This window comes from Arachis ipaensis, chromosome B5, assembly GCF_059453495.1.
Source record: "Arachis ipaensis isolate K30076 ecotype BB chromosome B5, ASM5945349v1, whole genome shotgun sequence".
NCBI classification, from domain to species: domain Eukaryota; kingdom Viridiplantae; phylum Streptophyta; class Magnoliopsida; order Fabales; family Fabaceae; genus Arachis; species Arachis ipaensis.
This window is the reverse complement of record NC_142440.1, coordinates 1,964,209-1,980,108: the sequence shown is the minus strand read 5'-3', so window position 1 is coordinate 1,980,108 and position 15,900 is coordinate 1,964,209. Positions and strand designations below refer to the sequence as shown.

The following is a 15,900-nucleotide window of genomic DNA, read 5'->3' as shown; positions in this document are numbered from 1 at the left end:
TAAGCACCACAATTGTGTTTGGTAAAATAGTTTTTAAAACTTAAAAAAATTATAATAAACATTCGACAATTCCATAAATTCATTTAAAAATTTTATTTCGTAAATTATAATTTAAAACAATAAATTTAAAAAGTTTTTAAATTGACATTAAATTCATTTTAAAATTTATAATTTATAATTTATAAAATATAATTTATTTATATAATAATCAGTAGTTACATATTATAATTATATTTATAATTTATAAATTTTTTTTTGGAAAAAGATTGACAATTTTAACTAATTTTGATCATTAATTCTTTTAATTTTATTTTGTGTTTAATATAAGTCAATAGTTGAAAGGCTAATAATATATAAATCAGATTGGGTAAATAGTTTAATTAAGTTATTTTTGAAAAAATAACTTAAACAATAAATGCTTATATTAAAAATAAGTTATAAATAAGTTATTTTATATTTGGTTTTTTAGTTCTAAAAGTGCTTATTTTAAAAGAAGAGTAACAAAAAAATTTTTATTATGAGAGAAGAATTTTTTTTATCTTCAATAAGCACTAAAATAACTTTTTAGAAATCTGCAATTTGGTCTTGAAAATTATACCAGACATTAATACTATATCTTTTCATAAGTTAAAAAAAAAAACTTATGAACTTATCTAAACGTACAAGAGATATTGCACCTAGGGTCCGTTTGGAAACTCCAAAAGCTATTTTTTTTAGCTTTTGACTTATAAAACAATTTTTTAGATAAACTTTTAACTTTTTAAAAAGTTATTTAAGAGCTTTTGAAAAAGTTAAAAAATGTGACTTTTCCTATTTTCAAAAGTTATTTTATCACTCCTCTATTTAGGCCCAGTTTGGGTAACCAACTTAATTAAGTTCCTTTTGATAAAATAACTTAAACAATAAATGACTCTGTTAAAAGTAACTTATAAATAAGTTATTTTGTGTTTGAATTTTTAACTCTAGAAGTACTTATTTTATAGAAATGTGATGAAAAGTAAAAGTATTATGAGAGAAGTCATTTTTTTTAACTTCTCTATAAGCTCCAAAATAGCTTCTTAGAAAGTTGCAATTTGGTTTTGAAAATTGCACCAGATATTAATACTACTACTTTTCAATTTCATAAGTCAAAAGTTAAAAAAAGTTACTTCTAAAGTTTTCAAACAGGCCCTTAATGCACAACTTTAAAGCAAGGACTTTTATAATAACTTTCTAAATACAAAATAACTTATTTAAAAGTTGTTATTAATAAAAGTTCTTATATTTTAAACTCCTTTTTTAAAAAAACTTATTTAACAAGGATTGGCAATTGCCTCGGCTTCTTAACTTTGTTGTGTTTTTTTTTTGTTCTTTCTTTTCTTTTTTATCCTTAGACACACAAAAGAAAATAAGAATAATTTATTTTTACAAAAGAAATTTTAATGAGCCAGGGTGATTAGGAGTGACAATGAATAAAGTAGGTCAGAGATTGACATAAGAGGTGAGTAGAGGTCTCGACCCCAATTTTTTTTAAAAAAAATTAATAATAATAAATTATTAAGTATAATTTATTTTTTTTAATTTATTTAATCTAATATAAATAAAAGTTCAGTCTAACCTAAATATTAATGATTTCTAATATCTAAAAAGTAAGTAACAATATATCATTACTAATATTTTTTAATTAAATAAAAAATTTCAAATCCTATAAAGTGGATTCTTTTTTTATTGTGGCCGTCTTTCCTGATTTATTTGGTATTAATTCTCTTTGTTTTAACTGCTAAAATAACTGAAAGATCTTTTTCAATTATAAATATTGTGAAGAATGACTTATAAACAAATGAAAGATGAGTTTCTTGCTAATTGTCTTTTAATTATATTGAAAAAAAATTGATGAAAAATTTGACACAAATTCTATTATCGATGAATTTTATGATATGGAGAATCGACCACTTCGTTAATAAAAAGTATACACATTTTTTAAACTTTAAAATATATTCTCTATCAGTATATTTATGTAATTCATCTTACATTATATAACTTTTTGTATAATTTTTTAATATTATATATGTTATTGACCCCTCATAATAATATTTATGAATCCGTCTCTGGATAGGATAGGGTTTGATCCAACTCTAACCCTATCCATGAGTTGAGAATATCCTAACCCTAATCCTACCAATTCTTAAGTGGCAGGTCGATTCTACCCACACGCGAATTATAAAAAAAGATGCAATATTATTATATAACTTGATAATAATTTAAAATATAATTAATTTTTATATAAAAAAATATTAAATTATTAATTAATAATTTTATAATAATTAAAATTTTTTTGTATTTAGTGAGAGGTCATTTATTTAATATTCACTTGAAATATATTTTTATCTCAGTATATAATATAGATATATAATAAAATACGAGGTTAAAGATAGATTAGAAAACTTCTAATTTTAGATACCACATAACACATTCACATATTTTTTATACATTTATCAGATTTTCTTTTCCTGTAGAATTCAAATTCAAGATCTCTAAGCTAGCGTTTGGTAGAGAGATAGAGACTGAAAGACTGATATTAAGAGACATAGACTTAGAGACAGAGATTGAAATAAATTTCAGTATTCTGTTTGGTGCAAAGTGTATTCTGTTTGGTGCAAAGTAGAAGACAGAAATTGAAACAAGAATGAAGCTCTAATTTAATTTGTACAAAGGGTAAAATTGGAATGAATTAATTGAAATGAGAGTATTTTAGGTATAAAATGCTATTAAAGTTTTAGTCTACGTCTTTAAAAATTTCAGTCTCCTGTGTTCCCATTTTTTGAAGGTACTGAAATACTGAAATTTTGAAGACAGAGACAGAAACTTTAGTACCAGGCTCTGAGCTAACAAACATGATACTAAATCTCAATCTCCCAATTTCTGTCCCAGTACCTCAAAACAAACCCTACCTAAGCGTGGAAGAACGGCAGATGTGGTTAACTAATGCTACTTGCCAAGCTTGAATATTCGGTGGTTGGCGGTTGCACCAGTAGAGTGTGGCCTAACTAATGCCGACAAGGTAGATTATGAGCTGATCCCATTCATTCAAAACTACACGGCCCAAACCCAACATGTTAACTTCGATAAGGTTCGTTAGCTCATGTGCCTGACCCAATTCAGCATTCCTCTAGGCTCTAGCTTTGACCTGAAAAAAAAATTCAAAAAAAGACAGACATAGAAAAATATGATTTGTCTTTATTATTGATTTATAACTTTATTTCTCATAAATCTAATTAATTAAATTTAAATTATTATAAACATTTATTTCCGTACGATTTTTTATTTTAAATATTTAATTTGAAACTATTAAAAAAAATGATGTATTTATCTATTTTGGGTTGATTTTTTTGGTTATGAAAGAGGTGAATGTGTTGTACTGGGTTATAGATGATGGAAGTGCTACACCAATTTGTGAGACAGTTTTTTGTTTAGATTTGATGTTAAGAAATCGGACTCTCCGAATTCTTTGTTTTTAAGTTTTTGGAAGCAAATCGGATGGTCCGTTTTGCATGGAGGGAGTATCTGAAATTCACATAAAATAAATCGGACCCTGCGATTTTTCCATAATCAAAATTTTTTTTGACGATTTACATGAAATCGGATGGTCCGTTTTCTCTGTTAATTTGCTTTTTGAATTAAGTTCAAGAAATCGTTAAGTTCGAGTTGTGCCTGACACCACACCAATATTAAGCATCACTCCTCTCCATATTCAAGTCCAGCACCAACTTTGCCTCCATAATCAAATTAAAAAGCGTCTATTTTGATCCAATGGGATAAATGAGATACTATTTTAACTTAGGATTATGATATGCTATAAGATTTTCTTTATTCGAAAGGGCATACATATGGTTGTAGTGATAATTTATTTATTTTTATATGAGTAATTTATTTGCGTGAATATGTACGTATTTACGTTGCTAATCAACTCTCTCAAAACAACAAAGAAAACCATCTTTTCTCTTTTCCACAATTAAAGTATCTATTGTAAAATATGGTCATTAAATTTTAATTAGTTTGCAATTAGTAAATATTCTAATAAGTGAAATAATTAGTTTGAAATTTTAGGATTTTTTATATTTAAAATAAGAATTAAACCCATTTAGTTAAAAGAAACTCCCATTTGTTCCCCTACAATGAAACACAAATTGATGACAAAACATGCATTATAACATTATTATATTATTTATATTTATATTAATAATAATGTAAATTGAATATTGTTTAAAATGAATAAAGTCATGCTTCGCTGTCCACATTCTACATTGAAGTGCATATATTAATTCCAAATTCCCAACACCCATCACATACACAGCCTAATCTAGTGGCCGTATGTAATATTCACAATGACGCTAAAACCCAGTACAAACAAATATATAATCATCCACGTCTAAGGTCAAATCCGTCATCTCAAAAGTACAAAATCACGTGGGACCCAAATTCTCCTTTTTGATCACGTACTCCTCCAGAAAAAACTTCAAATACCATTTATTTATGAATTTAATGATATTTTATTTAATAAATATTTGGAATTTATAATAACCATAGACATAAACTAAAACACTAAAAAAAATAAAAAGCTTAAATTTATGTTGCTACAAAAAAGCTTATAAATTAGTATAAATAAAAAATTCAAGTAATTCTTACTCATATTGCGTTGAAATTTCCTCAATATAATGTTGAATTCAACTTGAAAGTTGAAATCATTTTATTTTAATGTTGTTATTTTGAATGGCACACAAAAAGGAAAAAAATAAAAAATAAAAAGGAAAATATTTATGAGTACGCCAGCTCCATTCAAAAACGGGCGAAGGAGAAGTGTCACGGCGCCAACTCGCACCTAACCACACGGCCCAATAGCGTTCTAACACGTGTCCACCATTCTCTTGTCACACCGTATTCTAACTTACGTGGGATCTCTCGCTTGTGCTCCGTAGAATCTTTCCCTCAAAAAATTTCCCAATACTCTCTTTCTCTCTCTTCACCGTTTCTGCTCCGATACGTCGTCGTTTCCGCGCTCCCATTCGCCACCTCCGATCCCGGATAATCGGAGCCGGAGAAGGAGGAACAAGAACCTTCTAGAACAACTCCAACTACTGTAACCTGTTCACCTCTTAGCGCCAATGCTGAATTCGAATTTCTTCGAGTCGTAATTACTAAGCTCTCTCTCGCGATTCCGAAACTGCGACTTCTGAATCGCCGGTACCGCGATCCTCCGTCTCCGGCGCCGGAGATGACTCGCCACGTCACTTAGCTCGCCGACGATCTCGCCGAAGCAGAGATTCTCGCTCACTCCAGCTTTCGGCTCAACTTAGAATTACTTCGAATTTTTTTACACTTATATATTAGTCTGAATTTCGTCTTCGTTTTCGTGTTCGGCGTTGTTGGTGTATAAAACGATGTCGTCGAAGGTGGTGTACGAAGGGTGGATGGTTCGTTACGGCCGAAGAAAGATCGGACGATCGTTCATTCATATGAGGTACTTTGTGCTCGAGTCGCGCCTCCTCGCTTATTACAAGAGGAAACCGCAGGATAATCAGGTGATTTCACAGTTTTAACTGAGTTCGATTTTGATTTTTTTTTTTGTTTGTGCAAAAACAATGATCTTTTTTTTGAGCTAGGAGTTTCGGTTAGTTTATCTCTTTGATTAAAATTCGCAGAATTTACTTTATAGAAAACTTTATTCTCTGTTCTGTGGAGGATAAGGGGTGGACATTTCAATACTTGCTTTTCGACACTTTTTTTTGGTTTGTTTAGTTCTTTGTGCTTTCTGAATATTTTTTTTCGATGGCTTTTTCTCCTTTATGGGAGAAGGCGTACTGGTTAAAAAGCTTGGGAACGTGAAGCTGTTTGTTTATATTGGTTTTGTTAGGTTCCTATTAAGACACTGCTAATTGATGGCAACTGTAGAGTGGAGGATAGAGGTTTGAAGACCCATCATGGACATGTGAGTTTTGGAATTTTATATTTATGATAGTACTCCTATTATTGTTATATATAATATATAATATAATAATAACAACTGTAATATAGTTAGCTAATATATAACAAATGTTAATGGTAATCTTAATTGCCATGAACTGTGCTTGCTGAGTATTCAAAAGATTGGTTGTATATAAGTTTAATGCTGCTGGGAAATGGAATTTGCAAAATGGTAACTAGTGAATTGGGTAGCGAGGTGATGTGCTGGACTGATTTATGATCTGTTATACGTGCAAATATAGCTCATAAAATACCAAATGACATGTAAAACAAAGAAAAGAGAAAGGATCCTCTGGCAAAATTTTCTGAGTAATGGTAAATGTACATAATTTGGAGTTGAATGTGTAGGACTGTTGGTTGCTGTTTAAACATCCACGCATTCACCTTTAGAATCCATCTAAAGGTGCCAAAGAAGTGCCTAAATATTAGTAGCATACTTGCGACAGGCTTGTCTTGTCTGTCCCTATTCCAGCTATAACCTTTGGACCTAATCGAAGTAGTTCTCCATGTTTTACATGCATAAACAATATTCACCAGACAAATACCTAAAGCCTACTCCAAACGTAGCCGGTAGCTGGACAGTCCAAATGTAACTGTGCAGTTACTTTTGAAATTGGAGAAACTCATAAGGAACAAAAAGACGGGCATATGCAGCTGCAACATATTATTTGTATGAATTTCTTAATCCTCTTTAGCACCATTATTCTGATTAAGATCAAAGCCTTTAGGATTAGTATTATTTTATATTCTTTGTTTGGATGCAGTGAGCTGCATGTTTCATCAATATAATGTGCTATCTACCAAGTTTTACAGTTCATGAGTGCCCATTTAGTGTCATAAGAGGTTTACGTGTTTACTTGTTTGTCCATTTCATTCAATGACCAGATTATCCATATATCGGACAGTAGTTTGCATTTTTTTAAATTGTTTTAGTGAACAACTTCAGAAGACGTAAATATATATAATCATTTGACCATTAGATCATATGATGGGTTATTGTAGTCCCGTTTGTCCATATTTATTTATTGATATGTTTGTGCAGATGGTTTATGTTTTGTCAGTTTACAACAAGAAAGAAAAGTACCATCGAATTACGGTGAGTGGGTTTTTACTCACATTTATATAACTGGCATTTATGTATTCCATAATTACAATGGAATATTTCAGTATGCCACCTTATATTCTTCATTATTTTCATTTTAGTAGTTTCGCTCCCTTTGTGCCATGTAAATATTGTGTTGGCTGGTTGTTGTTGCAGATGGCAGCATTTAACATCCAAGAAGCACTTATCTGGAAGGAAAAGATCGAGTATGTCATTGATCAGGTCTGTTTCATTACATTGTAGTAAATTTGGAAAATTATTTGTATTTCTAAAATCTAAATTTCTGGTTAGTCTTCATGTCTTCCTGATGTATGTGGACTTGTAACATAGGAAGCATTTCTTGATACATGACTGAAGTGATACATTGTAATCTTAAATCTGTAAATTTGTCATAGTTGGTTGTGTCCTTCCTGTTGTGTATGTAAGTTGACACTTCGACCAGAACATGCTTTACTGAGTTGTAAGTCTATGCTATTGAACTTCCAATGCAGCATCAAGGAGCACAACCATCAAATGGTAATAAGTATATTTCTTTTGAATACAAATCTGGGATGGACAATGGGAAGACAGCTTCTTCTTCAGATCGAGAAAGCCAGTAAGTATTTTGTGCTCTGCCTTCTATACTTGATTGTTTTTGAAAGATGACAGCATTAAAGTTTAACTTCCTTTTTGTGCCATTGTTTCCTAATGTTGTGATCATTTGCACTATCTGTCTAAGCTCATTTCAATGTCCATTCTTTGGTGATGTTATTGAATAATTCAATGAGACATTACATATGCCACATTTAATAACACTCTCTCAGGATAGAAATATGAAGACACTGGGAAACACAAAAATCAATTTGGAGTAGGAAATAGATACAAAATCATACATCATGTCTTTATTCTGGGATAAAATCTGACTAATTTTCTGTCCATCGAAAAACTTTCTATCTTGTGTTTGGTTTTTGACTCACTATTATTTTTGTCGAGACACATATTAAAGACAAAAAAAAGAAAAATGACTTGTTTGCTGACACTTTTTCTTGCACTTATGAACAAATAGCTTTACTGTAGTTAGTTATGTGTTCCCAGTGTTATTTGGAATAACCTCCTGTGTATTCAAAATATGCAATATATTCTTTTATTTAACAGGTTCAGTGCTCCAGAGGATGAAGATGAGCCTCATCCAAATTTGTTAAGGAGGACAACTATTGGAAATGGTTTGCTTTTTGTCCCTTCAGCTGATGAACTTGAATTACTCCTGCTTCTATATTTAAATCTCTTCGTTTTGAGCAGGTCCCCCAGAATCAATATTTGACTGGACAAGGGAAATAGACTCTGATTTGTCAAATCAGAATGTGAACAACCAAGCCTTCTCAAGAAAGCATTGGCGCCTTTTACAATGCCAAAACGGTTTGCTACTTTAATTAGATGATACAGCTATTTAATGCCTTGGTGACATTAAATAGAAGTTATGCAATAATATTTTTAGTGCTCATCATTCTTCTGAAATTGGCAGGACTTCGCATTTTTGAAGAACTTTTTGAAGAACTTCTTGAAGTTGATTACCTTGTATGTTATTTCCTGTCTTTATCTCTGTGGTGTACCTTTACCTTTTAGTGTTTTAGGAAACATAATCATCCTAAATTTTCTTCTTTATGCAGCCAAGGAGCTGTAGCAGAGCTATGAAGGCAGTAGGTGTAGTAGAGGCCACTTGTGAAGAAATTTTTGAGCTTGTCATGAGCATGGATGGGACGCGGTTTGAGTAGGTGTCATGCATAGTTAGCACAAATTTTTTCTTTATTCTTATTAAAACAATGGGGCATGCATGCGCACACTAATAATATACTGTAAAAAATAACCCATACTGTATTAGAGCCTAACAATGCCAACTTCCTTTTTATTCCCGTATATCACACACAACTATGTGCCTTTATTTGTGGCTGTTGACATGTAATGTTTGACAGGTGGTTTTTTTTTTTTTGGGGGGGGGGGGTGATATGATGGAAAGGAGAGGGCCTTTAGGATTGACAATACAAATTGTCATTTCATCTAATGCAACATTTTTAGTTTCTACAACTTACCTTTATCCTGGACAGTGTTGTGCCAAGCACCAGAAAGCATGTCTGAGGTTCTGAGGCAAGGCTCCAGATAAGTCAACAATTCCTGGCACCTTAGTAGTTGAGAGATCCATTATCACTTGCACTAGGAACTCTTCTAGTGGCCTATTAATAACAAAAAAGTATCTCTAGAAACACATGCATCTAACTTGGTGACTTCTATTGTAAAATGGTATAATATTTTCCTTTATTAAGAACTAGGAGCAAATTGGGCATTCTTGGAGTTCGCATCACATTCAGCTGCTTCTATATTTATGCACAACTGGGAATATCAGATACTTTTGGTCAGGTGATTAGTGAAGTGATGATAACAAAAAGATGAGCATATAATATTAGGAAGAAATTGTTTGGGTGAAGAATGGAGCAACGCATATTGTGAAGTTGATTGAAACTTCTATAAAATGCTTTGTTCATGTAAGGAGGAGAGCTGGGAAGCCTGCAGAGGCCCTAGACCCTAGTGTAAAAAAATGGATCAAATTGACGATGTCCTATTAAAAATTACCCTAATCTAAAGGAAGGAATTTATTGAATGTTTAGTGTTTGATGGCCCCAATACTTCCATTTGGTTCTTATGGGGCTGATGTCTTGTGGCTTAGGGCTTTGTGTCGTTATGGCCGGCAGACTGTAAGTCTTTGAAGATCCATTATTGATGTTATTCTGTGCAATGAGTGAGAGGTGCAAATTTGTTGGATCTTTCATTTCAAAAGCCAGAAAATGATTAGTTTGTTGAATATCATGTATGTACTAGCCACTAGGCTATACTGTGCCAAAGAATATGAAAGCATAAATTGAACTGTGGAAGAAATTAAGCTAGCAGGATGCTAGACATCACACTTTTCTTTCAGGATATTGTTCTGGTACCAACTAGAGGTGTGGGTATACTATGCCATAGTATATGAAAGCATAAATTGAACTGTGGGAGAAATTAAGCTAGCAGGATGCTAGACATCACACTTTTCTTTCAGGATATTGTTCTGGTACTAACTAAAGGTGTGGTTTGTTTTTCTTTCACCCAGGAAAAGTACTTATTTTTGTATGAAAAGAGAAAAGATAAAAAGGAAAGTGATATGTAGGATGATGAATACCTAACTATTTAGGTGGCCAACGAGCTAGAATCTTACCATTTGTGTTTGCTATCTGTGAAGTTTTCCACGAAAAGCAGTAATGATGGTTATCTTATAATCTATATGCTTGTTTTTGGATTTAAACTGGAAATATCGCATGTTATATGCTTAATCTTTTAGTTAATCTCATTGAAGTAATGTTTAATATTATGGCTTAGTAATCTCCAAGGGCTGAAGTTTTACTAGATTCCAGTGGATTTTCTCTTTGGACCTTGTGCTGGATATTCGACGTCCCAATGCTCAGTTGTGAAATTTTAATTGCCTCATTATTTTGCATGCCTGCAGATGGGATTGCAGCTTTCAAGAGGGTAGATTAGTTGAGGAGGTTGATGGGCACACAGCAATTCTTTATCACCGACTTCAGCTGGACTGGTTCCCAATGTAAAAATTTCTTCTTCATGATAATTTGTGGTTTGTACTGAAGTAAAATTGGTCAATTGTTTTTTGCATACAGGAATACAAATATCATTACAGGAAGTCCAATTTACATGCTTGATAAACTGTTCTGTTTCAATTTTATTTACATTTGTTTATAAACCTAAGTTCAGGTCTCTCGTCAATATCTGGGTGGTTCTTTTTTTTTTTTTGTGGTGTCTATCTGGATTGTTCTTTCTTCTTTGTATCTGTGAAAATATGATTTAGCACTTTATAAACAATAAAAAAATGGTTGCATTTGAAGTTAGTAACTGTGCTACAAACCCTGTTTGTTGTGTTTATCATGGCAGGTTTGTGTGGCCCCGTGATCTTTGTTATGTACGTTACTGGCGACGAAATGATGATGGAAGCTATGGTAGGCAATTTGGATCTTATTAGGAATTCCAAGCAAGTATTTGAGTTTGCTAAAGTATGGTTTTGGTTGACTAAACAAACACAAAATTAAAGTAAATAATTTTGTTATACTTGGAGCTCAAAATGTTGCTTTAAGCAATTAGCTATTAAATCATTTAAATGCTCCTTAACTAGTGGCTTACAGTACTCATTTCGAGTTTGAATTAATGTTTTTTTCTTCTTGTAGTTGTTTTATTTCGCTCAAGGGAGCATGAGAACTGTGGTCCACAACCAGGATGTGTTCGTGCACATATTGAGAGTAAGATTCAACTCTTTCTTCCATTGTTCAGTTGGACTGATCCACATTATCAAGGGTGTAACAATGCCTGCAATTTGTTACGAATAGGACTGTGCATATGGTCTGTCCATGGTTTTTTTGTTCTTTATTCTTCTTTTAAATGTTGGTGCCTCTTCTGACTTGTGTGTCATGGGCTGCTCAGATGCAATCTTGCGTATAATTTTCATTTATTTTGATTTTTTTAACCTTATTGTACTTTCTTTCAATTCTCTGCATTTTCCCTTTCTCTCATGTAACAATATTTATTTTCCAATGAAAAAATTAAGAAAGGAATTTATTTTCTGATGGAAATAACTTCAGAGTTAGAAGCAAGCACTTTTAATTATTATAAAACTCATGCTTCCTCTCGTGAATCCTAAAACCAGTGGTATTATGTTGGGGAATCTATCAATTGCTTTTACAGATATTACTAATAATGAATTCTTTTTGCATTATAAAGATAATTTTGATTCGATTGTGCGATGCATCTCATCTAAAATCACAGATGAAAAGCATGCCATTTTTAACTTTAGGTCTAAACTGATTTCTGCAGGTGGTGGATTTAATATTTCCCCGTTAAAACCTCGCAATGGGAGGCCCAGGACCCAAGTACAGCATCTTATGCAGATAGATCTGAAGGGATGGGGTGTGGGCTACGTATCATCTTTTCAGCAGCATTGTCTCCGTCAAATGTTAAACAGTGTAGCTGGTAAGTTGCCTTGTAGGTGGTTTGTATTTATCTTAGAATGGTAAATGTTTTGTTTCTGTCACCATTATTTTATTTCTATTTTTTATATACTCTCCTTTTAGGTAATCTTTTGGTAATAGTAGGTTGCATTTGGGAGGTTGTTCAATTTTAAGTCTCTTTATTTTGTTGGCAATTCTGTGAGCAATTAGTTCTAAAATGCTCCGCAATGCTGCCAATTTCCCCTTCCAGGGTTGCGTGAATGGTTTGCCCAAACAGATGAAAGAAATGCCCCCCCACGAATCCCTGTAATGGTAAATATGTCCTCGACATCAGTTTCTTCCAAGAAGAGTCAGAAACCAAATGAAGCTCATCCCAATTCTCTTGATCAAGTTAATGCTGCAGTAAGAAATTCTGCCTTGATGGATGAATATTCTGATGAAGATGAAGATTTTCAAATCGCAGAATCTGAGCAAGAGGTTAGGCTTGCATTCTAACATCTACACATTTGGCATTTGGTTCACAACTTCTAATGTCCTCTTCCTCCACCCCCCCCCCCCCCTTTTTATTCTTCAGGCTTACCCAGGCAGTCTTGAGAATGATATCAAAAGAACAGGTGACTGCTTCCTATGCATCATTTCTTTAGATAATATTATAGTCATAAGGATAATTTTGTGCACTCAGTGGACCCTGGATTAAATCTAATCATAATGCTTTCTGGAACTAAAGTCTTGGAAGAAGAACCAGCAGATGAAATTGACTTGTCTTCATTTTCGGGTAACTTACGTCGTGATGATCGGGATAATGCTCGTGATTGCTGGAAAATTTCTGATGGAAATAACTTTAGAGTCAGAAGCAAGCATTTTTGCTTTGACAAGTCCAAGGTTCCTGCCGGAAAACATCTGCTGGATCTTGTTGCTGTTGATTGGTTCAAGGACTCAAAAAGGATGGACCATGTAGCTAAGCGTCAGGGTTGTGCAGCACAAGTGAGTATTATTAAAACTCTGTTTGAATTTTGTTTACGTGACAATTTATATGTAGGTTTGTCATTTTATCCTGATGTGAAAAAATAATCTACAGACGTATTCTATGATCTCTGTGTCGTTGCATATATGAAAAATGTACTTGTATAAATTTTGCAAACAATTTATTTTGTTATAATACTTGTTTATTGTTATCCTTTGGTGACTTCGCTGACAAAGGTTTTTTTGGTTCATGTAGGTTGCATCAGAAAAAGGGTTTTTCTCCATTATCTTTAATCTTCAAGTGGGTTTCCTTGCTTCATATGTTTCTACTCTACGATTTAATAATTTGGAGTTTTTCAGTAAATTGGCGATCACGTTTGGTTGTAGGTGCCTGGATCAACACACTATAGTATGGTATTCTATTTTGTGACAAAGGAATTAGTTCCTGGATCCCTCTTGCAACGCTTTGTTGATGGTGACGATGAATTCCGAAATAGCAGGTTGAAGCTCATTCCATCAGTCCCCAAGGTATATATAATTTTGTCATCATTACAAATTGGGCAATTTTCACTGCCTCAGCAATTCTTTTTCTATTATTTTTTGTCGGTAAATTTTCATCCTTATATAATTGTTGTTCATTATCTCCCCTCCCCATGTCCATCTAGCAGCAGTCTTGTGTAATAATCTCTTTATATGGACGTGTTATAACATTTGTATATAACACTAAGGAATGCTAGAGGGCCATCAGAATTTATTGTTTTTGGCCATCAATTAGCCATTAATGTTTAAAAGTGTGGGCTAAAGTATGTTGTTGAATTACTAAACTAAAAAAATTGGGTTGATAGCTAAAAGTGATGGCCAAAAACAACAAATTCTGATGGCTCTCTAGCATTTCTCTAACACTATTATGTTTCTCTTCCATTCCCTCTTCTATTTGCTATTATTACTATTCTTCCGCTAAAAATTCTGTCCCAACTAAAAAATTGCAGGGCTCGTGGATTGTGCGCCAGAGTGTTGGTAGTACTCCTTGTCTACTGGGAAAGGCAGTTGATTGCAACTATATTCGTGGTGCTAAGTATTTAGAAGTAAAACTTCACCTAATTTCTTGATATAGTGTTTTCTGTTCTATGTTGCAGGAGGTGGCCTAATTTCTAGTAATAAATGATCTATATACCCTTACTTGTCTGCCATAATTGTTTAATAAATTATTTTCCATCTGTAGATTGATGTTGATATTGGTTCTTCCACTGTTGCTAATGGAGTTTTGGGGCTGGTTGTTGGTGTGATTACAACGTTGGTGGTTGATATGGCTTTCCTTGTACAGGTATGTTTCCCTATGTTGTAAAAAGTTATAGCAAGTGAACCAACCTATTTTCTTGTTGCATTCAGTGTAAACCTTTCATGTTCGTGTTGCACAAGATTAATCATGACTTTGATGTTACATTTACGTTAAATCTTGACCATAGTATAACGACTGGACTTGAGTAATTAATATAACATTATGTAGACTCGCCAATTAATAAAAGACTGCCCCCTTCACCATTTTTCTTTTAATTTTTCAATTTCATGTGGTTTCATCCTTAAAGGCTGGCGGTTGTAAATAGTTCCTCAAGTTCAGCAATATTATTGTTTAGTTTCTTACAATTTTTCCTGTCATCTTTTCCGGTAGTCCAGTTACATATTATGCATTAGCTTTTTTGCCTAGTCTAGAAGTCTTTCGTCTGAATCAGTGCTTAACTATAGCAGTAATTTTGACGATGAATTTATTGACCCTTTTTCTTGGGTTAAATTAGAGAGATTTTTGACTGTTCACTTACAACTTTTACCATTATACCAAATAGGAGTGACAAAATTGTTGTTTATTGTCAGGCAAATACTCCTGATGAGTTGCCGGAGAGGCTTATTGGAGCTGTTCGTATCTCTCATCTAGAACTCAAATCTGCCATTGTGCCAAAACTTGATCCGGATCCATCATAAGTCGTCTCTATTGTTCCTTCATACCAAAAAAAAAAAAAAATCATTTGTCTGCAATATGCTCGAATACCATTTTTTAAACTGGGATGTAGGTTAAATTCTTTTTCCCTTATCTGTTAGGGTATTAATTCTTAAAAGGAAATTTCTCTTTTGGTGGTTCAAAAGAGAGAGAAAAGAGAGAAAAAAAAAAAAAAGAGAGAGGGGGGGGGGTTGGGGTTGGGGTTGTTAAGCTGATAGGATCTGTAATTTCTCAACGCATTGTTATTTAGGGGTATTTTACAGCTTCAGGTATAAACTATGAACATATAGTAGTCGTAAACTTGTGTTTCTGTCCACCTTGAAGAAAGATGGAAATTACCATCTTTATAAAAGAGTAAATCATCAGCTTCATCCATTTATTTGTATTTTGTATGATAATAGGAATTTTCGTTGCCGAAATCGCTCTTTCCTTTTTGTTTTATTTGTTATTACTATATATATATATATATATATATATATATTTGGAGAAATATCCTGTTACTGTATTTTACAGGTTAATTTTTTTTATATTGATTAAATATATGTGTAATATATTATTATTGGAAGATTATGTGTTTTTTTTATATGGTGTTTTATTTAAATCGGACGGTCTGATTTGTTTGAAGAGAAAAATAAACTACAAATTGAAGGGTCCGATTTGTTTGGAAAAAAAAATAAACTACAAATTGGAGGATCTGTTTTGTATTTTGTATTTTTTTTATTTTTTAAAATAAAAATCGGACGGTCCGATTTCAACATTAAAATTTTTTTTATTTTCGAAATCACAAATCGGACCGTCCGATTTGTGATTGTTTGTTTTAAAAA

At 32.6% G+C, this 15,900-nt stretch overlaps 1 protein-coding gene across 1 annotated transcript; it reads left to right on the top strand.

Moving 5' to 3' along the window:
• The first annotated feature begins 4,909 nt into the window (after positions 1–4,909).
• On the top strand, positions 4,910–15,641 carry EDR2 (ENHANCED DISEASE RESISTANCE 2). Its single transcript, XM_088487517.1, has 21 exons — positions 4,910–5,558; positions 5,891–5,965; positions 7,043–7,096; positions 7,259–7,324; positions 7,594–7,697; positions 8,237–8,304; positions 8,381–8,497; positions 8,604–8,656; positions 8,749–8,849; positions 10,614–10,709; positions 11,054–11,118; positions 11,344–11,415; positions 11,987–12,142; positions 12,371–12,597; positions 12,695–12,734; positions 12,848–13,104; positions 13,340–13,384; positions 13,471–13,611; positions 14,073–14,168; positions 14,306–14,407; positions 14,953–15,641. Exons 1-21 carry the CDS (start codon positions 5,418–5,420, stop codon positions 15,058–15,060), a joined length of 2,184 nt encoding a protein of 727 aa, XP_088343643.1. The 5' UTR covers positions 4,910–5,417; the 3' UTR covers positions 15,061–15,641.
• The last annotated feature ends 259 nt before the right edge of the window (positions 15,642–15,900 follow it).